General features: G+C 55.8%; 3 protein-coding genes across 4 annotated transcripts; 1 reads left to right on the forward strand and 2 right to left on the reverse strand.

The window, feature by feature from the left end:
• Nucleotides 1-2928: 2928 nt before the first annotated feature.
• On the reverse strand, nucleotides 2929-6214 carry Cfl1 (cofilin 1). Its single transcript, XM_042676090.1, has 4 exons — nucleotides 6101-6214; nucleotides 4059-4366; nucleotides 3803-3879; nucleotides 2929-3608 (listed from the first exon to the last, which is right to left on the reverse strand). Exons 1-4 carry the CDS (start codon nucleotides 6101-6103, stop codon nucleotides 3496-3498), a joined length of 501 nt encoding a protein of 166 aa, XP_042532024.1. The 5' UTR covers nucleotides 6104-6214; the 3' UTR covers nucleotides 2929-3495.
• Nucleotides 6215-8763: 2549 nt separating this feature from the next.
• On the forward strand, nucleotides 8764-14736 carry Mus81 (MUS81 structure-specific endonuclease subunit). The gene is made up of 16 exons (XM_042676561.1): nucleotides 8764-9126; nucleotides 9227-9356; nucleotides 9579-9664; nucleotides 9976-10074; nucleotides 10227-10295; nucleotides 10433-10518; nucleotides 11590-11736; nucleotides 11899-11994; nucleotides 12102-12223; nucleotides 12471-12568; nucleotides 13268-13384; nucleotides 13477-13572; nucleotides 13737-13865; nucleotides 13943-14046; nucleotides 14400-14483; nucleotides 14560-14736. The coding sequence occupies exons 1-16, from the start codon at nucleotides 8992-8994 to the stop codon at nucleotides 14624-14626; spliced, it is 1665 nt and encodes a 554-aa protein (XP_042532495.1). The 5' UTR covers nucleotides 8764-8991; the 3' UTR covers nucleotides 14627-14736.
• A 300-nt stretch (nucleotides 14737-15036) lies between these two features.
• On the reverse strand, nucleotides 15037-24879 carry Efemp2 (EGF containing fibulin extracellular matrix protein 2). 2 transcript variants are annotated; one of them, XM_042676562.1, is made up of 11 exons: nucleotides 24863-24879; nucleotides 23606-23723; nucleotides 23336-23384; nucleotides 22329-22535; nucleotides 21687-21809; nucleotides 21283-21399; nucleotides 21030-21149; nucleotides 17175-17294; nucleotides 16974-17100; nucleotides 16611-16806; nucleotides 15037-15754 (listed from the first exon to the last, which is right to left on the reverse strand). In XM_042676562.1, exons 2-11 carry the CDS (start codon nucleotides 23714-23716, stop codon nucleotides 15593-15595), a joined length of 1332 nt encoding a protein of 443 aa, XP_042532496.1. In that variant the 5' UTR covers nucleotides 23717-23723; nucleotides 24863-24879; the 3' UTR covers nucleotides 15037-15592. The 2 variants fall into 2 exon arrangements, with proteins under 2 accessions (XP_042532496.1, XP_042532497.1); XM_042676563.1 differs by lacking the exon at nucleotides 24863-24879 and adding an exon at nucleotides 23989-24095.
• Between the last annotated feature and the right edge of the window lie 1555 nt (nucleotides 24880-26434).

The following is a 26434-nucleotide window of genomic DNA, read 5'->3' on the forward strand; positions in this document are numbered from 1 at the left end:
AAAGCCAGCCTGGGCAGAAAAGTCCTACTAGAGTTCAGGCCCCACAACAACAACAACAAAGTGAGAGCAGGCCTGAGTTCAAGCCCCAATTTGGAGGTGGGGGGGGTATGGGGATCACAATTTTTTTTTTCCTGTTGGTCATGAGGCTTGAACTCTAGGTTTAGGCGCTGACCCTCAGATCTTCAGCTCAAGGCGAGCACACTACCACGTGAGCCACAGTGGCACTTCCGGTTTTCTAGTGGTTTATTGGAGATAAGAGTCTCAAGGACTTTCCTGCCCGGGCTGGCTTTGAACCAGGATCCTCAGATCTCAGCCTCTTGAGTAGCTAGGATTACAGGCGTGAGCTACTGGCACCTGGCTCACAACTTGTTTTTGGAATACAGCCAAGATTCCAGCCCACTGAGAATGCCAGTGTCATCTCCTGGCAGGGAGCTAAGATGGGGCAAAGGTGCGAGGCTGGGAAAGAGCTCCCAGTGGACTCAGGCTCATGTGATCATCTCCCAGAATGACGTGACTCAAGTGGGAGGTGCAAACACGCTGTAGCACCTCATTGTCTCTGTATGCTCAGCTGAGGGGTCGAGGGAGGAACAGGATCACCTCAGGTAGATTCTGAGGAACTTTCTCACATCTGCAGATGAATTATTGGTCACAGCAGGTCAGGGCTCATGGTGGTCCCTGGGGCCCCTCCCTGGAGTCCAGACCACTGCGAAGTTGAAGCCCAAGCTGGCTACGGGAAGGAAGCCACTGACAGACACCGTGCACTGCTGTGTGGCTAGACTGGGTAGGAAGGGTCCTGTCCTCTCCCTTAGGCGGTGCACTTGAACACAAGAGGACCTTTCTTCTAGAATACCACACCCACATCTGAGATGCCTGCCTGAAGACTGTTATGTACTCCCAGTATATGTAGGGTCAAGGGGCCCTGGACCCCATTCCTCCCCAGCTGTTCCAGTCCTTGGAGGAACAGGGCATGAAGTCTGGTTATAGCCTTAACATGGGGGGGAGGGCTGATGTATGGCTCTGATGGGGGTTTGTTCCCCAATAGGCATGGGGGATGGGTACATCCTTATCTCTACTGTGCTGACCCGGCTGGGAACGAGGAAGTCCATCAGCTAAAGCTGTGAGGACTCCTCACTCCTGTCCCTGTGTGTGCTCATGAGGGGCCATTTGCTGTTGGCTCTAGGTGGGAGCTGCAGAAGCTCCAACAGAGGCTTGGGGGAAGGGAGAGGGTCCCAAAGGGCTGAGGGCAAAGGGCAAGGCTTGAGCTGCTCCCAGACTCCTGCCTTCCACCTCCTAGCTTGCTCAAATGTGCAGAGCTCTCCCAACAGCTGAGGTTGAGTGCTGCGTTCTGTGCCAGGGGCTCCTGAAGTGAGCGAGACCTGGGAGAGAGCAGAGCTGTCTGCCCTCAGGGATGATGGGCAATGGTGGGGCTGGTGGCACCCTTGGCTCCCACTTTAGGCTGGTCTGGTCTAGTGGAGTTGATGATCTAGCTTTAAGCACGAGTGGGAGATGGGTGAGGGATGGAACTAGTCTAGGTGTGGTCGTTGCCTGAGCTGCTGCAAGGGTACTTCTTAATCTTCCTGTTAGTGTGTGCTAATCTTCCTGTTAAAAAAAGGACCAACCCCTCCAGAACCTATACAAGACAAAGTCCAAGCCCTCAGCCTGCCCTTTGGCAAGTGCTTATTGCCGGTCTGTGAGTCCTATTCTACCCTCAAGGCCCAGGTCAGAGGCCACTTCCTCTCAAGGCTTCCCTGGCCTGTACTGAGAATCAGATTTTGATCTAGTGTTTCCATATTGGATGCTGGGGAGCGGGGCTGGGGACCTCACACTCTGTACCAGCCCCTCCAAGCCCCCTCCCCAGTCCTCACCTTAATGTGGAAACCAGAAGGCAGAGTGAGTGGTCTCTGAGGATGGAAACTGTTAGACAGGCTGCTATACATAGGCAGCCAAGGCAAATGGCAGCCCCAGAGCACCCTCAGAGACCAGGAACTGGGAGGTGCGGCTAGTGCCTCTTCAGATGCTCCACTGCCAAGCAGTGACCCCCCCCCCCCCCCCCGCCACTGTCTAGCAGCTCTGAGTGGAACCGCTTACCCTGCCTCTGTTTCTCTTTAGTCTCCTCCCCAGAACTCAGACTTCCAAGTCCTGCTATGTTTCCTCTTAGAATAACCTCATCAAGTTGGCAGTTGGGCCAGAACGCTCCCTCCTTGCTGATCCTCCTAGTGTAAGCACCTCCTCCTTCCTGCAGGTATATATAGTGCTGAGGGTCCAGATACTGGGTCCTCTGCTGATTACCACTTTGCCCCATCTTTTTTTTGTTGTTTGTGGGGCTTGAACTCTGGGCCTGGGCCCTGTCCCTCAGCTCTTCAGCTCAAGGCACTCTACCACTTGAGCCACCATGCCACTTCCTGTTCTCTGGTGGTTAATTGGAAGTAAGTCTCACAAACTGGGTCTGAAGTCCACCACTCCACCTGGCCAGCCCCACCCTGAGTGGACTCCAGCCACATCTACCAAAGGCCAAAGGCTCAACCTGGCCTGACTCATAGCAGCCCGTGAGGCTGGCTTTGTAATCTTGAGTCAGCCATCCAGGGACCCAACAAAACCTTAAAAGGTAGAAAGTAGCTCAAAAGCCCACACACCTGGGTAGGACTGAGCCAAGTACCCAGTGGACTTCACTGCTCACCCCCTCTCTTGAGCTTCCATGAACGCAGAAGCCAATGGTCTAGCCCTCCCCCAGCAGTAACAGCAGACACTCCCTGGGCTCAGATACCCCATTCAACAGCCAGTATAGAAGTAATTACAGCGACACACAAAGGCTTCTGTCTGTCCCGGCAAGCTGGCTGAGGGTAGGGTACAGGATAGCCAACAGCTCCTTTTACCCAGCAAACCTCTGTTAGAAATCCTGCAGACCCCAGCCCTGAAGAAGCATCCTGTTGATGAGGCTTTTTATTGTTGTATCTTTTTTTTTTTTTTTTTTAATTGACAGTCCTCACTGATCCTGCCTCCATGAATGGCCAAGACCAGAAGAAAGGGGGGGTGGGGGGGAACCAGCCGGCGCGGGGGATGGGGGTCATCTCCACAACATTCCATTTACACACAGAACTAAACAGACAAGCACAGAGTCACTATTGCGGTTAGAAGTTGGCAGCATGGGATGGGGGAGGAACAGGTGGGGAGTAGGGATGTTGTTAAAAAAAATACAAGCCTCCCTCCAAACTGGGTGCAGGGGAGAGGGAAGAGGATGGGACATCCTCAACCAAAAAAAGGAATGAGAAGATCAAAAGCGGTTTGGAAGAGCCAGAACCATCAGGGATGGAGGAGAAGGAAGAAGAGGAAGGTCCATGGGGTGAGGGGGCTGTTTGGCAACTGGGGTGAAGGAATTACCCTCCCCCTGCTGGGTTCCCCCCCAGCCCCTCCCGTCTGGCAGGAAGGGAGCAGCCTGCAACCCCCAAGGGCAGGTCTGGGGCTGCCAGATACTCCAGGCAGGGGGCTGGAGGGGGCTCACAAAGGCTTGCCCTCCAGGGAGATGACAGCACTGCCTCCCAGCTTCTCCGCCAGGGTGCATCGGTCCTTGACCTCCTCATAGCAATTTGCTTGTAATTCATGCTTGATCCCTGTAGGAGAGAGGGGAGCATCTGTGAGCAGAAAGCACTTCCCGAGTCTGGGAAGCAGCCATCAGAGCAGATGGAAGGGCATAGAAGGAAGGTCTGGCCCAGCAAGGCAGGGAAGACTGGAGGAACCCCGTCACTGTCAGGTACTCTACCCTGCAGCCAGGGCTCATGCACACAAAAGTACCACCGTTACATACCTGTCAGCTTCTTCTTGATGGCATCCTTGGAGCTGGCATAGATCATTTTGCTCTTAAGTGGTGCACACTCAGGGGCCCTGTAGACAGACAAACCAGGAACTTTTGCAGCAATGGGCCTCAGCAACAGACTACGCTTCAAGAAGCCCTGGGGCTGGCCTCTATCATTTACTAATGTTCCCCACTGAGGGAACATTTTGTCCCCACCCCCTCCCCTCAAAATGGCACCTCCAGGAGTGCTTCTGAATGAGGAGCTCACCAGAAGATGAACACCAGGTCCTCCTTCTTGCTCTCCTTGGTCTCGTAGGTTGCGTCATAGAGGGCATATCGGCAGTCTTTGTCTGGCAGCATCTTGACAAAGGTGGCATAGGGGTCATCCACAGTCTGGCCCACATCACCTACCAGGATCTCCTTGCCCTCTTCCAGAATAATGTTTTTCTTGTCCTCACTCAGGCAGAATAGCACTGCCTTCTTGCGCTTCTTCACTTCCTCTGGCGTTGAAGACTTGCGCACCTTCATGTCATTAAACACCTTGATGACACCATCAGAGACAGCCACACCGGAGGCCTGAGGGACAAGTCACACACACACACCTCATGAAAGAACTGTCTCCTGAAGCCCCTGCTTTCCAGTATTAGATCTCAATCTGGGTAACAAAAGGTACAGCTCTCAGCTCATATTCACAAGGAGTCAGCTAATCCTCCTGCCAAGGTAAGATTTTTTCCCCCATCTAAACCACTGCCCAAGAGAACCAGATAGGACCTGCATAACTCCTCTGCATGGAGGGCGCGGAAGTGGTCTCAGCCGTCTAGCTCAGCATCCTTACTGATTTTACAGGCTAGAAACTGGAGAGCTATGGTAAACAAAATCCTTCCATGAGCTATGAACTCAAAATTAGAACCTATTGGCTGACCTCTTAAAAGAGTACTCAATCACAGCCTTTAGGTAGCAGAATTTCACAGAAACCAGACGGCCCAGACAGGCTTCACTCTCCTCTTCGAAAGGACAAACTGGGATCTGGCGAGGATGCTGAAGCAGGCACTAAAGGGTGCTCCACCGTTAAGTTCACTAGAGCCACTCAACACGGTTATGACACAAACGCCCCTCTCCCCAGCTAGGATCTTTCCAAAGGAGAATCAGCCTCCTCTGCAAGGGGTACAGGACCCTAGAGGTCGCTGACAGAACCCGGGTAGTGTCCTGGATTCCCCAAACCTCCTCAGATCTTTACTCTGCCTGGTGCCGAGGGCCACCCCAGCCGGGAGAGGGAACGATTGTTCACGGAGAAGTCTGCCCCCCCTCGGGGAACTGCAGAGGAAGCTGGCCACGTGACCGTCGCTTCCGGAGTGGGTGGAGAGAGATGGGCTAGGCCTGCCCCCTCCACGGGCGAGAAATCTGTACCCCGGAGGCCACCGCAGCTCGGCGCCTCTCCTCACGCCGGAGCCGCCTTTGAGAATACACGAACTCGCGTGTCCGATTGGGGCTGTAGCCCGGGCAAGTGGCCGAAGCTTCAGTTTTCGAAGCCTTGGGGCTAAACGTAGGAGGCGGGTGGTTTCCGGGCGGTGCCCGCCTGGGTCACTTCCCTAAACTCGGCTCCGCCCTCAGGCCCCATCCGGGAGAGCTGGAGGCCCCGCGCGTCTCGAACCCCGGCCCCCCGAGGCCGGGCCGGAGCGTGTACGCACGCGCGGCGCCAGCCCAGCCCGGGGTGCGAGCGCGGGCGTAGCGGGCGCTGTGGGCTCGCGAGGAGGGCGGCCTCGGCGGGTCGCGCGCCTCGCCAACTTCTGGGTCTCCCGACACCGGTGCCCCCCCCGGGCCCCCCCCGGGCCCCCCCGCCCTTCCCGGACCCCGGCATCCCTGCCACCTGCTCCGGAGACGGAGCCGCCCGCCGAGGGAGGGTGACGCGGAGAAAGGAACAGCCCTTGGGTGGGGCGCGCGCGCTTTTCCTCCGTCGCCCCGGGGCTGGGTTTGGACGCCGCGTGCTCCCGGGCGGGCGCGCCGGCTCGGAGGATGCGCGACGCCGGCGGCTCCGCGAGGGGCGCGCGCTCGCGCCCGGCCCCCTCCCCCACGGCTGGTGTCCGCGCGGGCGGCGTGGGGGAGGGGAGGGAGCCGGGGGCGCACAAGCGGCGTCCGGCCCGGCCCCGCACCCGCGGGCGCGCACGCGCGGCCCAGGGCCGCCCGCCGGTCGATGCAAGACCCGGTCTTGCCGGGGGGTCGGGAGGGCCGAGGTCGCCCTCTCCATCCCCGGGCGTCGGAGGGACCGACCCGCAGCCGTCTCCCCCGCGGGAGCCGCGGCCTGCCGCTCACCATGTTTCCGAAAGCGAAGAGAAGAGGGCGAGGAGAGCCTGGGAAAACCAAAGCTGCTGCAGCTGCTGTCGGGATCCGACTGAACGCGGCCTCTCCCGGCCCCTTCCGTTTAGTAGGAGCCGCACAATGAGGGGCGGGGCGGGCTTCCGGTGCTCCCTGCTCGTGTCGACGGGAAATGGAGTCCGAGGGTCTCGCACGGTCGTCGGGCTCCCTGGGTAATAGCCGGGGGTGTCGCCTGCCTCGCGGCTCCGCAGGGCCTGCGGGGAAATGTAGGCCGAGGGGCGGGGCTGTGCGCGTAGAGCGGGCCTATTGGTGGGGCTCACCAGGAACCGCTCCGGGGCGCCGAGGGAGGTGCCCAGCGCGGAGCGCAGTGCCCCGAAAATCATCCTCGACGGAGCGGCTCCTTCTCCCGCCGGGAAGCGGTTTCCTAAGGTCCACCTGGCACTTTCTGGAAACCTACTGTAAAAATATTGATGATTAGGCTTTCGCTTCTTGGAAACAAAGCTTTGGCCTGGAATCCGGTCCTGAAACAAGCCGAATTGCTAGTTTGAAAGTATCTTCAGGGGCTGGGAAGGTGGCTCAGTGGTAGAGCGCTTGCCTTGCATGCAGCAGGCCCTGGGTTCGATTCCTCAGCACCACATAAGCAAAATGAAAAAAGCCGGAAGTGGCGCTGTGGCTCAAGTGGTAGAGCGCTAGCCTTGAGCTGAAGAGCTAAGAGACAGTGCCCAGGCCCAGAGTTCAGGCCCCACGACCGGACACCCCCCCCCCCCCAAAAAAAAAAGAGAAAGTATCTTCAAACTTTACACCCTCCGTGTGCAAAGTCATTCTTGTCAAACAGTCGAGCCAAACCTGGCTACTCAGGAACCTGCGATCTAAGGATCGCAATTCAAAGCCAACCCAGACAGGAAAGACAGTGAGACTTATCTCCAATTAACCACCAAAAAAGCCAGAAGTGGCGCTGTGATTCAAGTGGTAGAGTGCTAGCCTTGAGCACAAAAGTTCAGGGGCAGTGAGTTTAAGCCCTAAAACGGCACACTCACAAAAAAGGAACAGGTCATATAGAATAAGAGGGAAACACACACACACACACACACACACACACACACACGGGAATAGCTACAAGAGAATCTGAAAGAAGAGCTTAGTTCTTAACGTTTGGCAAATTCAGTGAAGCAGGACGGGTATGTGTATGTGTGTGTGCATTCAAGACTTAAGAGAGAAGAGAAAGACGAACCTAGTTGTCAAGTTGATAAATTTAGTCACTCTAACACTCAGAAAAACCGAGACACTATCTCTATGGGAACATGAGCCTAAAATTAAACATGTGGGGAACTTCCAGGAAGATTTCGTTGGCCTAGAACAATGACCGACCTTAGCTTCACTACAAGAAAATTGGGCAATAGAAACAGTCGGAGCAAGGGCGTTGGTACCACAAGCAGAATAAAGCCTGCAAGTGGAGAGCAACGCAAGGAGTGGGGGGTATTTCGCAGAGCATGCTGGGGGTTGTAGTCGGCAGCAGCGTCCACCGTCCAAGCTGCGATTGCAGCAGGTAGAAGAAGCCGCTGGACACCCCCTTCTCTGCCGCGTCCCCTCAGCACCCCGGGCTAAAAAGAAGACTAGCTCCACCGTTTTGCGAGCCTCGCAGTTTCCCAGAGCAACGAGGAGGGGGAAGGGGCTTCGTAGTTACCCTGGAGACGCGATCCTTCCGCCCCCGGCCGCGGGATGCCCTAGATGTCCTTATTAGGACAAGAGACTAGAGGGGGCGGGGCCGGCCCCAACTCCGGCTTCAGGCTCCTTATAAGGCCGGGTCGGGAAGGAGGCGGGCTCCGGGAGCCGGGCAGGGGCGGGCCTGGAGCTAGGATTCGCCCTGCTCCTCGCTGCCTGGAGCCCGCCCACTTCTGGCCTGACAGCTGGCGGCCTGGGGCTGCTGAAACCCCAGACGAGACCTGTACCCAATTCACCTACATTTGTCCTTCAACCTGAGACCCCTGTGCAAGAGTTCGATCGTCAACCTCCGTGAGCCACGAAAACGAAGTGTTCTGTCTACTAACCAGCTTCCTGGGATGCCGTCACACGCCAGTCTGGTCTCCCCAACCTTCCAGGAACCCCAGCACCTCTTATAGGTCTTCTACTTATTCTCTGACACACACACACCCCCACCCCGCCCCGCGCGCCCCTTACACTTAGCCTGGGCCTTCGGGGCACGTCCCTGACTTTGTGTCCCCCTCCCCCCTACTACATACACACGTGTCCCACGGCTCACCATTTCTTCTTAGATCTTTCAGCTATTCCTGCCTTACCTTTGTGCCATCCCCTACACTCCTTCCCGGATGTCCCATCTACAAATATACTTGTACTTGTGTTGCCCTGTCCGACTCTTCTCCAGCCTAGCTGGTCACCTGTCACCTCTGCGGGGGTGAGGCCGTAACTGACAAGCTTAGAAATCTTCCGGGCCACCAATTTCGGGTGACAGTCCTCCCAGACGCAGGGGGCGCTGTCCCTCTCCGTTCTCCAACACGGAGAGGCTCCCCCCACCCTTGCTCTCGAATCTAAGGCGAGAGGAAGGGGCGGGTCAGGGTTCCTGGCCTGGACCGGACGCTTCCAAAGGGCGGGTCCTGGCAGGGGGGTGGGGTCTGGGGAAGCCGAGGGGGTGGGGAGAGGGACGATGGTAGTGACCCTTTCCCGCTGGGTCTCTTATGGAGTGGTGCGGGGATAGAGAAGGCGCAGGGAGCGAACCCCTAGTTAGTGCCCAACAGGGGCCACGTGTTCGGGGAGGATCTGCCCTCACTCTTGCCTACCCCCCCCCCCCGCGCGCCCAGATGTTCGCGTCCTGACAGCCGCGCCGCGCGATCGCACCGGCGTGGGACGCTGAGGGTCCAGCCCCGGGACTCATGGCGGCGCCCGTGCGCCTGGGCCGCAAGCGCCCCCTGCCCGCCTGTCCCAACCCGCTCTTCGTGCTCTGGCTGACCGAGTGGCGGGACGAGGCGGCCCGCAGAGGGCGCCGCACGCGCTTCGTGTTTCAGAAGGTGAGTCCGGTACCGGGACTGCCGGCGCCGGGGGCGGGAGGGCGCCGCCCGAGCCCGGGCTCCCCCTGACCGAGACCCGCACCCACCCCTGCCCCGCCAGGCGCTGCGTTCGCTCCGGCGGTACCCGCTGCCCCTGCGCAGCGGGAAGGAAGCCAAGATCCTCCAGCACTTCGGAGACGGGCTCTGCCGGATGCTGGACAAGCGGCTGCAGCAGCACCGAGCGTCGGGCGGTGAGCGCCCCGGGCCGCAGCGGGTGGCCTGCCAGGGGCAGCCTCCGCGCCCACTTTGGGTGCCTTGGCTTCAAGCTCCCCCACTCCTGGAGGAGCTGCCGCTTGGCCTGGGATAGTGGTTGGCACTCTCTGAACCTCATAGATCTCAAATACAGCATAAACAGACGGACTCCGCTAGCTGCGTACTCCCCGAGACTCAAGGTTGATTTTCTTCTCCCGCAGGTGACCATGCTCCAGGCCCCCCGTCGGGAGAGAAGAGTCCAGCTATGGAAGGGTCACCTGCCCAAGACCAGGACTCTAACATGCCGGTGAGGAGGGGGTAAAGGGGGAGCGCTGAGAGTACGACTTGGTTTGAGAGATTCCTCAATGAATCTCTTTGAGACTGTAAATGGGGATATTGATAACAGAGAGGGAGCCATTTCCTTGCTGTGTTCTCTTGCAGTGGTGGCAGAACTGAGGCAGGGCCAGGCACAAACCTCCACCCTTTGTCTTTGCCCTACAACTGGTCTCTGTCTCATCCACATGCTGCATGGGCCTGTGAAAAATGCAGCCCTTGCCAGGGATTGAGCTGACACTGACTGAGCATCATTCATGTCCAGATTCTTTCTGTCCCTTTCAGGTTTCTGCTCAACCCCAAGCAGGAGGCTCTGGTGGCTACTGGCCGGCTCGGCACTCAGGAGCTCGAGCTATTCTACTGCAGCTCTACCAGGAGCACCTGGTAAGTTGGCTGGCCACCCCAGCAGTGGGCGGGATGAGGCAATGAGTGGAGCTGTGGGCTACAAGAAGCACCTGGTGATGGCAAGGCTTAGTTTTTCTCAGCCATTCAGGGAAGTCAAAAAGCAGCTCCTAACTTTCCCATCATCATTGCAGAACCCTGATGGCCACTCTTTCCTAACCAAGGAGCAACTGCTGCAGAGGTGTGGCCAGAAGGCCCCCAAGGTGAGCACCCAAGTTGGGATGGAGTCTTTCCTTCATGGCAGTAAAGGACGGCATGAGGCCTTGTCCAAGTATGGCTCATAGCTGAGGGACACAGGAACCTGGAGTACCAAGAGCTCTGTTTCTATTCCTATTTCCAGGTAGCCCCTGGGACTACTCGACCCTGGCCTGCCCTTCGTGGCCTGCTCCACAGGAACTTGGTCCTCAGGACACACCAGCCAGCCAGGTATGGGCCTGCTGCAGGAAAATACTGGTGGCAGGAATGAAGGAGCATGCACGGCATTCTGGCATTCTTAGTGAGGCTCACCTATCCCCAGCAGTTCCCACACGTGGTACTGCTGAGGTTGGGGAGGCCTAGCCCATCTCAGGAGCCTGCACTGTGGAAAAACGTAGCCTATGAGCAACTACAACAGCAGAGGGAGCTCCATTGTTAGAGGAGCAGAAAGCCTTTGATGGGGACATGGCATTATTGGCATGTCTTTTTTTTTTTTTTTTTTTGGCATGTCTTTAAATCTGATTGGAGGACAGGCTCAGTGGCACACACCTGTAATCCCAGCTACTCTGGGGGCAGAGACTGGGGAATTGTAGTTTGAGCAGGCACAAAGTTAACAAAGCCACACCTGTAATGAGTGTTTATGATTCCCAGCCATGTGGGAGGTATAAACAGGAGGATCACAGTACAGGCTAGCCTGGGGGAAAAAATAATAATAATTGAGGCACTACTTGAAAAATAGCTAATGCAAGATGAGCTGGGGTTGTTGCTCAGGTGGAGAGGATTGGCCTTAAAAGTATGGGGCCCTAGGGCTGGGAAGGTGGCTCAGTGGTAGAGTTCTTGCCTTGCAAGCCTGAGGCCCTGGGTTCGATTCCTCAACACCACATAAGCAAAAAGAAAAAAGCCAGAAGTGGCGCTGTGGCTCAAGTGGTAGAGCGCTAGCCTTGAGCTGAAGAGCTAAGGGATAGTGCCCAGGCCCAGAGTTCAAGCCCCACGACCGGACCCCCCAAAAAAGAAAAAAGTATGGGGCCCTAGTAGAAATGCAGGAAGCATGCTGAAAGGAGGGAACAGCATGAGTGAAGACAAGGGGAAGGAGACAGAGTCACACATACTGCAGACTTCAGAAGTGACACTAAGGAGGTCCTGAGGAAGTTGGTCTGAGAGGCAAGAAAACAGTGGAAGAGGGAAGCTGCTGGACTTGGGCAGGGAGGCCAAGGCGGGGTGAAGTCCACCTCACTAGGGGCAGCAGGAGACCTTGCCAGATGTGAAGAAGAGAGAGCTATGTGTGTCTCCTCCGCCTCCCAGGTTCTCACTGACCCCGGAGGGCCTGGAACTGGCCCAGAAGTTGGCAGAGTCAGAAAGCTCAAGCTCGCTGAATGTGAATGTGGGCACCAGGCCTGAGGAGCCTCCTGGGGAGGAACCAGCAGTGCCAAGAGCAGCCTCTGCCGAGCTGTAAGGAAGAAGGGGGGGAATTGGGGCAAGAGGGGGGTGGGGGCTCCTACAAACGAAGCCTGCAGCACATTCTTAATTCTGTGAGCTGCAGCTCAGCCGAGCTGTGAGCTGTGTGTGTGCAGGGGTGCCCCTGGCTTCACACTCCGCCCCATTTCTTTGTAGTGGCACCAGCGGAGGAGAGGGCCAGCAGCCCCTACTAGAGCTGAGGCCTGGAGAGTACAGGCTGCTGTTGTGCGTGGACACTGGAGAGACTCGAGGGTAAGGGGGGTGGGGGGAACAGTGGTGAAGCTGATGAGTAGATGCTGGGTGGGGGGAGGCGCCTGTAGTAGCCTCCTTGACTTTGGCCTCCTTCCCTGTAATTTCAGGGCAGGACACCGGCCAGAGCTGCTCCGAGAGCTGCAGCGGCTGCGTGTGGCGCACACAGTGCGCAAACTGCACGTCGGGGACTTTGTGTGGGTGGCACAGGAGACTGAGCCCAGAGATCCAGGTAAAAGGCTGTGGATAGGCCAGGTGCCCATGGCTCACACTTATAATCCTAGCTATAACCTGTCATCTGATCGAAGTTCCAAGCCAGCCTGTGCAGGAAAGTCTGAGATCCTTATCTCCGGGCCTGAGTTCAAGTCCTAGTACTAGCACAAAAAAAGGGAGGGGTCTATGGATGGGCAAGGGTCAGAGACTAGGCCTGGTGATGGGGGGTGTCACAGTCAAGAGGACGCATTTTGGCTTCTTGGCAGCAAGACCTGGGGAGTTAGTTCTGGACCACATTGTGGAGCGCAAGCGGCTAGATGACCTGTGCAGCAGCATCGTGGATGGCCGCTTCCGGGAGCAGAAGGTGCCTTGGCTCGCAGGCCTTATCCTCCCACTGCCTGCCCGGGCCCGTCTTCAGCCCAAACAAAGCAGAGGACACTGCTGAGAAGATTCCTCCAGTCAAAGCACCTCTGGCTCCTTTGAGCTGAGGAGCATCTTAAAGACCCCAAGGGTGGCTCGGGTGGCTCATGTCTGTAATCCTAGCTACTCAGGAGGCTGAGATCTGAGGATCCATGTTCAAAGCCAAGGCCTACCCCCACCTTGCCCCACCCCCCAAAGTCCCTGAGATTCTTATCTTTGGTAACCATCAAAATGTCAGAAGTGGAGGTGTGGTTCAAAAGGTAGAGTACTAGCCTTAAGCTGAGGGACAGTGTTCAGGCCTTGAGTTCAAGCCCCAGGACTAACATGAAAAAAGAAAAAAAAGACCTTATTGTTACCCAGTGCAGCCATCCCACATAAGGCCAGGGCCCCCAGTAATAGAAGAGCAGAGGCTATACACCAGCCTTAGGGTTAGAGGTCACATACAAGTCTTAGGGGCCTAAAGGATGGGTTCCCCCAGGAGTAGGAACACTGGTTGCACAGACCCCCTCTGAGCAGGAGGCAACTGGCAGGACCTGGGGTTACCTTGCAAGCTCGAATGCGGGGCATGCTAAACAGACCAGTCACTTGGGCATTTGGGCCTGACCACCCCTCCCCAACCCCATTCCCCTTTCCACCTCCCCAGTTCCGCTTGAAGCGCTGCGGCCTGGGGCGCCCTGTGTATCTGGTGGAGGAGCATGGCTCAGTCCATAACCTCAGCCTTCCTGAGAGCACGCTGCTGCAGGCTGTCACCAACACCCAGGTGAAGTGAGAGGGCGGGGCCAGGCTGGCAGGAGCCATGGCTCATGCCTCAAGCCGGGAGCCAGCTCTCTTATCTGCTCTCCTCTTGCACAGGTCATCGATGGCTTCTTCGTGAAGCGCACTGCTGACATTAAGGAGTCAGCCGCCTACCTGGCACTGCTGACCCGGGCCCTGGAGAGACTCTACCAGGTGACAAGGGCTCCTGCTTGGCAGTGGAGCCTCGCTGTGCCAAGGCAGGCAGTGTGGGGGGGATGTCCATTTCTCAGGTTGCCCGGGGAGGCCCAGGACTGGGAAGCACTGGTTGGGCGTTGCCCCTTAGAGCCCAGCTTGGCCTAAGTCACCTCTTCCCTTAGGGCTGCACCCTGCACAGCCGCCCCTGGGGAGCCCAGGGGGATCCCAAGCCAGGGGAGAGGCCCTCCCCAAACCCGCTCTGCTCACTCCTCACCTTCGGAGACTTCAACGCAGGAGCCATCAAGAACAAGGTACTGCTCTTGCCTGGCCCCTGCTTAGGTGGCCCAGGGGCCCAGCCTGCCCCTGACCCAGGCCTCCCCAACCCTAGGCCCAATCTGTGCGAGAAGTGTTTGCCCGGCAGCTGATGCAGGTGCGAGGGCTGAGTGGGGAGAAGGCAGCGGCGCTCCTGGAGCGATACAGCACTCCCGCCAGGTATGCGCTGCTTGTGTGAGGTTCACCTTCACCAGGGCTCCTATGGAGTGAGCTTGGCTGTGCACAGATCCAGGCGAACCCTGGGAACTCAGGAGGATGGAATTGCGGGGGGAAGACAGGGATGTGTGCTACCTGGTGCCAGGAGGTGGCTTCTTCGAGGAAGATGGGGAGCTTTGGGAGGCTTTGCTCATACCCCAGGAACAGAGGGGCAGACAGGATGGAGCAGGGCCTCAAATATCAGGCTTAGTAAAATATGCAGTGTCTAGACCCTGACACCCCAGACTTCCCTGTTCATGGTTCATGGTTTTCATGGTGCTGGTACAGATAGTCAGTGCCGTATACCCCACCCGCAGCCTCCTGGCCGCCTATGACGCCTGCACCACCCCCAAGGAGCAGGAGATGCTACTGAGCACCATCAAGTGTGGGCGTCTGCAGAGGTGAGGGTGAGCCTTCATCTGGAGGGAGGCATCCTAGGCCCTGGGCCAACCGTCTCCTGCCTTTCTTTTCCTGCAGGAACCTGGGACCTGCTCTGAGCAGGACATTGTCCCAGCTCTACTGCAGCTACAGCCCCCTGACCTGAGCTAAGTGTGCCAAGAGATAGACCCCAGTCCTCATCTTCCTTCTCTCCCCAGCCTCCCCAGCCTTTCAACTGAGATCTTTAGGGCTACAATAAAAACCTTTGTGTCTGCAGCCTTATGTGTTATGGAGGAAATGCCAAGCCCCCAGACCCTTATACAATATGCAGGAACTTAGGAGTGAGACTAGCTAGAGTCCAGTGGTTTTTTGTTTTTGTTTTGCAGTGCTGAGAAACGCAGAGCACTGGGCATTCTAGGCAAGCACTCTACCACTGAGCTACAGATATAGCCCTACCCCGTGCTTTTAAGAACAAGTTCCTGTCCAGGTGTGGTAGCACATGACCATAATAACAGCACTTGGGAAACTAAGCAGGACAATCTGGAGTTTCCTTGTCAGAGAGATGGAGTCAATGGGCATTGCAGCTTTGAATCTACTTTATGTAATTAGATGGTCCCTTGTCCAATAAAAGTTCATTTGATAAGAAGTTCTATAACGTGGAAAAGAGGAGCTAGGAAAGCAGTCACAGTCATCATCTCGTTTTGTAGATTGTGAAACAGGCCCAGGAAGCGAGCGGGGCTTAAACAAATATCTACTTTGAGGCAGCACTAGGACTCCAACTCTGGGCTTCTTGGCAATGTCCTGGGTAAGGTTTCTCACCCCCCTCCACATCAGCCAAGCTGGGTGCTGGGATGAGGCCTGGGGTGATTCTGAAGCCCTCAGGCCCACCTCAGTGGAGCCCCTCAACCTGAACACAGCTCCCTTCAGGTGGGCTTGGCCTGCTTCTCCCAAGCCCGGCCCCTTCCCCAAGCTGAGGTTGCCCGCCTACCTCAGCCACCAGGACTCCTCTCTCCCTTTATTGCCTTTCTATCCTTCACAATATCTTGCTTTTTAGCAGAACACAGTCATCTCTGAGACCCAGGCTCCTCAGCTACAGGGGGCAGATGGCCCCTCTCTAAGGGTCCCCCCCTCCTCAGAAGGTGTAGGCCCCCACGAAGACGGTGAGTCTCAGTACGGAACTGGCCCGGTAGCTCATGAGGGAGTTCATGGTGACCATCTCCAGGTCCAGCACGTACTCCCGGGGGCCTGTCACTGGCCGGGCGAGGACCAGCATGGCGCTGACGTTGTTGATTTGCTGCAGGGCACAGTGGGTGGCAGGACATGGGGGTCGTCAGCCTCTGTGCCAGGCAGGATCCTGTCCCAGTGTCACTTCCACTTCACTTCCCGCCACAGGGCAGTCAAGTGGGGGAGGGGGCAGCCCTGGGCAGGCTGTTGTCACCCAGGCTCTCACACACATCCTTCTTCTAGCCTAAGGTTCTGCCCCCCAAAATATCCCCACTGGTTCTCTCCCCACCCCTCCCAGCTAGTTGCTTTCTAATCAAGATTAACTGATGATTCACGGCCAGTGTTGGAATGATGGAGCCTTTGGTAATTGGAACAGACTAGACTCCCTTTCAAAGCCATCAGTATTTTTTTCTCTTCTTTCGGTGCTGGAGATCAAGCCCGGGGCCTCTTGCTACAGACTAAGCACGTGTTGTATCACTAAGCTGCATTGTCAGCCCCGAAGCACTCAACTCCAAGGGGAAAAAAGCAAGCTCTGATGCCAAATGCCTCTTAAAGCTTAAATACAGCAGAACACAGGGGGTTTGAGGCCCTCCCACACACACTGCAAGCCACACCTGGACCCGTGCCAGCCTCAGCTAGCTCACCAGCAGAACTAGATCCAATCCAACTCCTACACAAATCTCAACGCCATTCCTTGTTTTGTGGCTGAAGAAATCAAGGCCAGGTAGGGGAGGCCAATACTGCGGCTCAAACCCCAGTGATGAACTGCCTGTCAGAACTGTCTTAGAGGCTGGGACCCTGGGAATGTTCCATTGCACACACCAGTCCCGCCTCCTGGGATGGGAAGTAGTGGAACAACCTAGTCTCCCACTCACTGTTCCTAGAATAATGCATGTTGGGGGGGGGTGAGTAGGAGAGCACCTTACCCTAATGTAGAAGTCCCCCTGAGAGTTTCCTGCACGGATCTGAAAGGCATTGTAGGCCCCGGGGTAGACGGAAGTCGCCTGTATCTGGAACACATCGGCGGGCACGCTGCGCTCTGAGGTGATGCTCATGTACCGGTACACAATGGATGAAGGCTGCTCTCGACACAGGGGGTTGGAGGCGGGGCAGAGGCAGCGGCTAGAGGCCCCAAGATGGAAGACAGTAAGATTCTAGCCCATCCATCCAAGATCCTCTTGGGAATCCCAGCAGAAGACTACAACTCCCACCAGCCCTCAGGTGCACTAGCCCGCTATAAGGCCTTCTGGGAATTGTTTCCACAGAAGCCTGTCATCTCGGAGACTCACTTGTCTGACACCTGGATATAGGGCTCCACACAACGGTTGGTGTCCACACAACGGTATCCCCCATGGAAGTTGACACAGGTTTGGGCCTCAGAGCACTGATGCCCACCTGACTCACATTCATCAATGTCTGTACCAGGGTAGAAGGGTTGGAATCAGGAACATGAGCTCCTAAACCCATCCGCCCAACCCAGCCCCCTGTACCTTGGCAAAGCCGTGTGGCCATCAGCTGGTAGCCCTGTGGGCAGTGGCAGGAGAAGCGGCCTGGCTCATTGACACAGCGGTACTGGCAGAGGTAACTGGAGTAGCTGCACTCATCTGTATCTGAGGGAGGGAGGGTGGGGATAAGGATACCGGGACCAGGGCAGCCCTCACCATTGAGTCCCACAGGCCCAATTAGGGACAAGAGCCCCGGATATGGGAAGAGAGAAGAACAAGAGGAGCCCTGCAAGGCTCAGGAGGGGGATAGAGGACTCAAAGAAAGGTCAGAGGGGCCAGGTATACCTGCAATCCTAGCTACTCAGGAGGCTGAGATCTGAGCATTATGGTTCAAAGCCAGCTCATGCAGGAAAGTCCATGAGACTCATCTCCAGTTAACCAGCAAAAAGCTGGAAGTGAAACTGTGGCTCAAGTGGTAGGATACTAGGGACAGTGTCCAGGCCTTGTGTTCAACTAGGGACAGTGCCCAGGCCTTGAGTTCAAGCCACAATATCAGTACAAAAATAAAAGGTCTGAAGGGCTTGTGAGTATACTTCTGTGGTATTCTGTGTGCCTCTTTAGTATCAGGCCCTGAGTTCAATCCCAGTACTACAAAAACAAGTGTGTGAATAAATAAGAAAGCTATGTCTGTAGGTTGGCCCAGATCTCCTAAGTCTTTGATCTGTCCCAGGACTATAAGAACATTAATAGAAAAAACAATTAAAATTTTTACAAAAGGGCTGGGAAGGTGGCTCAGTGGTAGAGTGCTTGCCTTGCATGCATGAGGCCCTGGGTGTGATTCCTCAGTACCACATAAACAGAAAAAACCAGAAGTGGCGCTGTGGCTCAAGTGGTAGAGTGCTTGCCTTGAGCTGAGGAGCTCAAGGACAGTGCCCAGGCCCAGAGTTTAGGCCCCACGACCGACCGGGGAAAAAAAAACAAAAAACAACAGAACTTGAAATCTAAAGGCTTGGGCGTACATTCAACTCCATTTCCCCATTTCCCTGCCAGTAGCATGAACAGGTTAAACTAGCAGATCAGAAGAGTCTGCTGTAGTTCTCAACAGCTTGTCCAATTCCTGCAACCCACAATCAGTCTGCACCCAGTCCCCTCCTGGCAGCTATGAGCTACACACAGGATGCTGTTTTCTGCTCTTTTTCCCCTTATGCAGTCGGGCATCAACGAGCTTCTACTCCACAGCAAAGTATGGCAGAAAGGATACATGAGGCTGGGTGCCAGCGGCTCACACCTGCAATCCTAGCTACTCAGAGGCTGAGATCTGAGGATTGTGGTTAGAAGCCAGTCCAGGCAGAAAAGCCCCCATGAGACTCTCATCTCCAATTAGCCACTCAAAAACTGGAAGGGGTACTGTGGCTCAAGTGGTAGAGCCCCAGGCTTGAGCACAAAGAGGCTCAGGGACAACTCACACCTTGAGTTCAAGCCCCACAACCAACAAAAAAAAAAAGGACACATGACGTGACATGGAGAGAAAAGTCTGAGATTGAGCCCCAGCCCATCTCATCCTTGGAGTATTAACTTAGGTAAAGTCACTTAACCTCTCTAAATTGAAGGCTAAACTTCTCAGGAATTCACCCAAAACTTACTTGTTTTACCATTCTCCCAATAAACCTAAATGGTCATGTTAATGTCTTGTTTGAAGAGAAAGGACAAATACAGAAAACAGTCCAAAAATTTATATGGAACAACAAAAGACCTAGAATAGCCAAAACAATTCTAGGGGATAAAGACAATATGGGAGGGCTATCCATGCCGAACTTCAAACTCTACTACAGAGCTATAATAACAAAGACAGCATGGTACTGGCACAAAAACAGACCCGAAGACCAATGGAACAGAATAGAAGATCCAGAAATAAATCCACAGGCCTACAGCCAGCTGATATTCCACAAAGGAGCCAAAGACATACAATGGAAGAAACACAGCCTCTTCAACCGCTGGTGCTGGGAAAACTGGGCAGCCACATGCAGAAAACTAAAAGTGGACCCCAGCCTATCACCATGCACCAACATCAACTCAAAATGGATTAAAGACCTTAACATTAAACCTGAATCTCTGAAACTACTGCAGGACAGAGTAGGAGAGACACTTGAACTAATAGGCACAGGAAGGAACTTCCTGAACAGAGTCCCAGGGTCACAACAAGTTGGAGAGAGACTCGACAAATGGGACTACCTTAAAAAGCTTCTGCACAGCTAAATCTATTGCAACTAAGCTAGAAAGACAACCAACTAATTGGGAAAAAATATTTACCAGCAATATATCAGACAAGGGGTTAACATCCTGTATATACAGGGAACTCAAGAAACTAATCCCTCCCAAACCTAACAAACCAATTACTAAATGGGCAAGGGAACTAAAGAGGGACTTCTCAAATGAAGAAATAAAAATGGCAAAGAAACACATGAGGAAATGTTCATCATCCCTGGTGGTGAAGGAAATGCAAATAAAGACAACCCTGAGATACCACCTTACCCCAGTCAGAATGTCCCACATCCACAAATCAGCCAACGACAAATGCTGGAGGGGATGTGGAGAAAGAGGAACCCTATTACACTGCTGGTGGGAATGTACACTTATACAACCACTTTGGAAAGCAGTCTGGAGGGTCCTTAGAAAGCTAAAGATTGACCTCCCTTACGACCCAGTCATACCACTTCTAGGCATCTACCCTGAACAACAGGAACCAATATACAAGGACACGTGCACCTCCATGTTTATTGCAGCACTGTTCGCAATAGCCAGGATATGGAAACAACCTAGATGCCCCACCACAGATGAATGGATCCAAAAATTGTGGTATCTATACACAATGTAATATTATGCAGCCATTAGAAATGACAAAATAATGGCATTTGCAGGGAAATGGATGGAGCTAGAAGGAATCATGTTGAGCGAGGTAAGCCAAGAACGAAGAGACAAACGGTACATGGTCTCCCTGATAAGTGGATGCTAAATCCAAAATGTTAGGTGATACGACAAAACTAACAGGACTTAAGAAACAAAGAACTCCCGCTCATCTGGTTGAACCACTACTAAATATCCCCATGCTGCTGATCACAAATATGGTATATAACATGTGAACACTGTTATATATTACAGACTGTGATAGATAATTTGCTCCAGGAAAGTTAGAATGAACTTGTGACTTTGAAATTATGTAATCACTTAATCACAATCAAAAAAAAAAGAACCTCGGGGAAGGGAGGGAGGGAGGGGATGGTAGGGGGAAAACAATGGAGGGGGTAACAATGTTCAAGAGGAAGTGTACTCATAACCTCACTCATGTAACTGTAACCCTCTGTATAGTATCTTTACAATAAAAAAAAAAAAAAAGAGAAAGGACAACAAAATCATACCTATGTCAAAGGACTGTTGACAGGGTGACACAAAGACCAAGTGTGCAGAGCCAAGTACCCTGCACAGAGTAAGTTCTCAACAAACTCCTCTCCAACTTCAGCTGCTGGAGATCTGATGAAGCCGGTCCATTATCACTGTCCCTATTCATTCTCTATCCAACCCATTTTGTAGAAGGAACAAGCTCAGAGACACGAATGGCTTGCTCTAGTGCAGGATTCAAATGTAGCTCAGCCTGACTGCTAGGAAGAATGGTACCCATATCCTTCTCGTCTTGCCAGCTCAGAAGGAGGCTAATTGCACCTGAGGGTGCCCACCAGTCTTGGAGTGGCCTGCGACCAGCGCAGGATGGAGGGCATGGTGGTGTATGGGTGAGGAGAATGGGACACGGAAGGGTCAAACACAACCCTGTGGTTGCTGGTGGCACGGTGAACTGCAAGGCCTGGAAGGGCAATTTCAGAAACTCAGGGCAGGTTTTGGACTCACCACTGCAGGAGAAGCCATCCCGATGCAGCTCGTAGCCCTGGTGACAGCGACACAGGAAGGTCCCATAGGAGTTGAAGCAACGCTGCTCACACGGGGCCCCCATCTCACACTCATTCACATCTGAAGGTGCCAGGAACAGTTGGAGGGGTGAAAGGAACAGGGCTGCCCACAGCCCCCCTCCACTTAGGCTGATCTTAGGAAAGGAGTTCCCTCATCTCACACCTTCTTTCCCCAGGACCCAGCCCAGCCTCACCCACACAGGAGCGGTTGTTGGGCCCCAGCTGGAAGCCTGGCTCGCACTGGCAGCGAAAGGAGCCCGGCAGGTTCACACAGCGGTGCTGGCAGTAGCGGTAGCGGCACTCGTCTATGTCTGGGATGGAGACAGGGGAGGAGGGCGGAGGGTAGAGGTCAGGCAGGGCCTTGGTCAGCTAGAACTCAAGGCCTCAGCATCCATGATCCATCTTGTCTTTACCTAAGGAGCTGATTGGGCCGGAGCCAGGCCAGCCTTGACACACCCCCTGCCCACATACAATGTGCCCCTCCACCCCCCCACAGGTGATAAGGGACTGAGGTGATTTAGGGAGTAGATAGGAAGAGGGGGCAGGTGCTAGAATGAGAGCCAGGCTAGGGTCCAGAACAAAGACTCCCTGGACTCACCCACACACTCTGGCCCGATCTTGCGGTAGCCATCTGGGCAGGTACACTGGTAGGAGCCAGGTAAGTTATGGCAGTCCTGGCTGGGGCGACAGTCATGCAAGGCCTGGGCACACTCATCCACATCTGCGGAAGACATCACTCAGCTCTGAGCACAATCCCACGTGCCACCAGCTTGAGGGGTGGCACACACCAGATAACGTTCACATGGGCACATGGGTGACTGGCAAGAATACAAGAATTAAATCCTCTCCACAGCATAAAAAAGAAAAAACAAAAAACAACAGCCTGGGAGAATCGAAAGGCACCCTGACCTGTGACACCCCATATCAGTGGAGCTAAACAAGGCTCTGCCCACCCCCTGATATCACTGACACCGGGACCTTCACTTCTTCAAGGCCCATGGCTCCTTGGGGTGGGATATAGATCTTAAAGCAGACAGAGCCAGAGGCTGGGGAAGGGGACGGGGGGGGGGGGGGGGGGGGGGGGGGGGCCAGAGCTCTTGCATCCCCGGGGGTGATGGGGATCTGAATGAGTGGGGGGTGCCTCCCTGAAGAGCCCAATGGGCTTTGAGCAAGGGAGGATCAGGAGAGGATGCCTGGTGAGGGGGCTGGAAGCCTGAGTACTGGAGTGGCTGGCACTCACCCACGCAGCTCTCCTGTTCATCCGGCTCGTATCCTGGTGGACAGGAGCTGGGGTGTTCAGCAGGGGGCACTGGTGGTGGGGGTCCCTCGCCATGTAGGTCATTGATGACGGCAGCCGAACGGGGCAGGCACAAGTAGCCCCCATAATGGTTGATGCATTTCATTTCGCCCTTGCAGGCCTCAGGAATGGTCAGGCACTCGTTGACATCTGCAGAGAGGGGCCTGCTGGGCACAGCCAGTCATCTGGGCTGGCCCTGGAGGTAGTGAGAGGCAGGAGCCCCGGCTCGGCCTTCTCTAAAGTGGATAAGGATGTCTGCTTGCCTAGGACCTGTCAGGGCTGCAGGTGGGGCCCCTGTTCCCTATTTGTCCCAATTCTCTTGCCTCAAAGTGGGTTTCAGCCCCACCTCAAAGCCCTAGCCCTAGCTCAGCCCAAGAATAATGGGCAGGCCTCTGATCCTTTCCTGTGGAACTGCCCTCCTAAGTTATAGGATAAAGAGCTGGGAGCCGGGCGCTGGTGGCTCACGCCTGTAATCCTAGCTACTCAGGAGGCTGAGATCTGAGGATCGAGGTTCAAAGCCAGCCCGGGCAGGAGAGACCGTGAGACTCCTATCTCCAATAAACCACCAGAAAACCGGAAGTGGCGCTATAGCTCAAGTGGTAGAGCGCTCGCCTTGAGCTGAAGAGCTGAGGGACAGCGCCCAGGCCCAGAGTTCAAGCCCCACGACCGACAAAAAAAAAAAAAAAGAGCTGGGCTAGGTCTGTGGTTCAGAGAGATGTATGTAACCTGGCTCTCCTGGGTAGTGCCCAGCTGCTTGCTTACTGGGAGGGGGTAGATTAGAGGAAGAGCCACTTCTAATTGAGCCCCCAGAGAACCGGAGCTGGCCTAGGCCCAGCAGAGCTGGGTAGAGAGCAGGCCATTAGGCTCTGGCCACAGTTCTTGGAGGTGGTGGTTAACACCTGAACCCCAGCTAGGTTCCCGGGGCTGGTGGGTCCTGCAGGTACACTCACCCCGGCAGTGCTGGCTGTCTGGATCCCACTCATAGCCATCTGTGCATTCCTGGAAGGGAACCAGAGGTGGCCAGTGCTCATTCCAGGTCTCCTCCAACCAGCCAGCAACCACAGGGCCTGAGCCCTGCCACCCTCCAAGCACGATCCAAACAAAAGCCTCCAGCCGACCCACCAACCAGGAAGGGGAGATTGGTTCCCCGCAGCTGCCACTCCAGTACCAACATCCTCTCTGCCCGCCCCATCCCAGGCCAGCGGCCCCACGGTCCCCACCGTATAGCTGTCCGGCTCCTCAGACTCCTGGGGAGACGCTGCCCCCAGGAGCAGCAGCAGCAGCGCCCACAGCAGTAGAGAGCCGCGGAGGCAGGAAGCGAAAGGGAGCATCCCGAGGCTAGGAGGTGGTGGGCAGGGGTCAGGGGCCTCTGCCAAGACACGCGAGCCCCCGCTCCCGCCGCCTCCAGCTTAGGGCCCTGCTTGGCACCCGAGCCTTCCATGGCTGGGGGCCGACTCCTCTCGCAGGCCCGGGTCCCAGGCCCACCCGGCCTCTGCCCATTGCCCCAGCAGTGCGAGCCATGGGGCGCAGGCCTCTCGGTTCCGCGCCGCGCTGTCTCGGCGGACGCTGGGGCCCGCGCCCTCCCCCGCGGACGGCCACTCACTTGGGCCCGAGGCGCCCGGCAGCTCCGTGGACTCCGGCAGTGCCTGCAGGCGGCGGACGGACGGGCGGACGGCGCAGCTCCCTGGACGCACGGCCCCAGGAAGCGCCCCCCGCCCGCCCGCCCGCCCGGCGCGGCCCACCCCGGCGCCTCCGCCCGCCCTTCGGCGGATTCCTGAGCCCGCGCCAGGGGGAGGGACCCCGACCCCCGCTTCTCCGCCCTCGGCCGGCCACAGGTCCCCACCCGGTCCCCCGCGGCGCTGCCCTGCCCGGAGCCGCCTCCCGGGGTTCAGCCAGGGGCCCCCAGCATTCAGTCTTGACCTTGATGCCTGGCGTCCAGGCTCACCTGGACGGGGGGGGGGGTCCCTTAGACCCTCACTCAATATATCCTGTACACCTACACCTTACCTAACCTGCACCCCCAGAACTGTTTCCTGTGCGAACACACCTTGGTCCTGCCAAGACCCGGACTCCGATGGTGCACCTACATCCCACGGGTACCAGGCACCCCAAACCCGCACTTCATTCTGGGGGCTCCAAACCCTCACTCGCCTCCCTCCAAGATCTTATTCTGGGCTCCCAGGTGGCCCCCAAAGTGAGGGCGTGGGGACCCTGGCTCAGGCAGGAGACGCCCCTGCCCCCCAGCAGAGCCGTCCATCCCCCGGCCCTGCCCTCCGCGGGGCAGCCTGCGGCCCGGTGGTCCTCCGCTCCAGCGCGCGCCCCCACGCCTGCCGGGCTCAACGTCGCAACTGTTTGGGGACAGCAATTCCCCTTTGGCCCCAAATGAATGGAAGCCCCTAAGACAGGCTGGCATGCCTGAACTCCGGCGAGCCGGACGCCCGGGCCCAGTGCCAGCCCCTTCCCCACCCTCTTCTCACCCACGTCCCCCGCCGGGTTTCCGCCTCCGCCCCCAGCGGAGCGCAGGCCTTGGGGCGGAGCCGGCCCCCAGGAAGGGGCGGGGCCTCGCCGTGCAAACGTCTCAGGGCGGGCCAGACGGGAAAAGGCTGCGTGTCCAGGGATCCCCCGCTTGGGCCAGACTGCGAGCGGGAATAGCGCGGCCTACCCCTGCCTTGCCCTTTCCTTCTCCATCCTTGCTTGTCCCTGCCATCGTTTCCAAGGTGGCACCGCGGTGGGGCTGTGCGGGGAGGGGGAAGGGTGCAGGTGGTGGCTAAGGTGTGAGCCCTTGGGGTTCAAGGAAAACTACTGAGCGTGGCCTTCGCACAGCCCAACGCGCAAACCACTAGGTCAAGGCTAAAAATTAGAATTCAAACCAAAAACGACGGCTGGAGATGGTGGCACACACGCCTGCTATCCCAGCACCAGGGAAGCCTCCTGCACGGGCAATAAACTATTCACTGTTCCTACTCTATTGTAAATACAAGGTGATGCAACTGCTATGGAATACGTTCTGGTCTTTCCCCAAAATGTTGCATGATCCAGCAATTTCACCTCTAGGGAGAAATGAAAACATTTACACGCCAAGATATCTGTATGTAGTACTGGTAGCACTTTTTTTTTTTTTTTTTTTTTGGTGGGTCATGGGGCTTGAACTCTGGGCCTGGGCGCTGTCCCTGTGCTCTTCAGCTCAAGGTGAGCGTTCTACCTCTTGAGCCACAGTGCCACTTCTGGTTTTCTTTTTTTGGGGGGGTCCGGTCGTGGGGCCTGAACTGTGGGCCTGGGCGCTGTCCCTCAGCTCTTCAGCTCAAGGCTAGCACTCTACCACTTGAGCCACAGCGCCACTTCCGGCTTTTTTCTTTATGCTTATGTGGTGCTGAGGAATCGAACCCAGGGCCTCATGCATGCAAGGCAAGCGCTCTACCACTGAGCCACCTTCCCAGCCTCCCACTTCTGGTTTTCTAGTGGTTTATTGGAGATCAGAGTCTCATGAACTTTTCTGGCTTTGAACCCTGATCCTCTGATCTCAGCCTCCTGAGTAGCTAGGATTACAGGCGTGGTGAGCCACCGGCGCCCAGCTAAAGCAGCACTATTTATCACAGCCAAAATGTAGAAAGAAGCCAATGTCCATCCTCTGACAAATTTTGGTTTATCCATTCTTGTATTCAGCTACAAAAATAAATGAATAAATAAAGGACCAAAATGCTGATGCTACTCCAATATGGGTAAATATTGAAAACAAAGCACTAAGTACAAAAAGCCAGACCTGACCAGGAGCTGGTGGTTCACATCTGTAATTTTAGCTATTCACGAGGCTGAGACCAGAGGATTGCAGTTTGAAACCACACTGTGCAGGAAAGTCCCTAAGACTCTTTTTGTTGTTGTTGGTGGTGGTGGTGGTGGTGGTCGTGGGGCTTGAATGCTGGGCCTAGGTGCTGTCATCTCAAAGTTCTTATCACTTGAGCCACAGCACCACTTTCGGTTTTCTGGTGGTTTATATGAGATCAGAGTTTCATGGACTTTCCTGCTAGGGTTGGTTTTGAACTGTAATCCTC

This window comes from Dipodomys spectabilis, unplaced genomic scaffold (assembly GCF_019054845.1).
Source record: "Dipodomys spectabilis isolate Male_0828 unplaced genomic scaffold, ASM1905484v1 ptg000030l, whole genome shotgun sequence".
In the NCBI taxonomy this organism is placed as follows: domain Eukaryota; kingdom Metazoa; phylum Chordata; class Mammalia; order Rodentia; family Heteromyidae; genus Dipodomys; species Dipodomys spectabilis.

Bases quoted from the DNA above. Each gene is read 5' to 3' on its own strand.
- Cfl1 (XM_042676090.1), bottom strand. The intron at 3,880-4,058 runs GTGAGCTCCTCA...GTCTGTCTACAG, and splicing joins GACCTGGTGTTCATCTTCTG to GGCCCCTGAGTGTGCACCAC. The intron at 3,609-3,802 runs GTATGTAACGGT...TCTCTCCTACAG, and splicing joins CATCAAGAAGAAGCTGACAG to GGATCAAGCATGAATTACAA.
- Mus81 (XM_042676561.1), top strand. From the start codon at position 8,992: ATGGCGGCGCCCGTGCGCCTGGGCCGCAAGCGCCCCCTGCCCGCCTGT. The intron at 9,127-9,226 runs GTGAGTCCGGTA...CTGCCCCGCCAG, and splicing joins CGCGCTTCGTGTTTCAGAAG to GCGCTGCGTTCGCTCCGGCG. The intron at 9,357-9,578 runs GTGAGCGCCCCG...CTTCTCCCGCAG, and splicing joins GCAGCACCGAGCGTCGGGCG to GTGACCATGCTCCAGGCCCC.
- Efemp2 (XM_042676562.1), bottom strand. From the start codon at position 23,716: ATGCTCCCTTTCGCTTCCTGCCTCCGCGGCTCTCTACTGCTGTGGGCG. The intron at 23,385-23,605 runs GTGGGGACCGTG...GTTCCCTTCCAG, and splicing joins AGGAGCCGGACAGCTATACG to GAATGCACAGATGGCTATGA. The intron at 22,536-23,335 runs GTGAGTGTACCT...CCCTCTCTGCAG, and splicing joins AGACAGCCAGCACTGCCGGG to ATGTCAACGAGTGCCTGACC.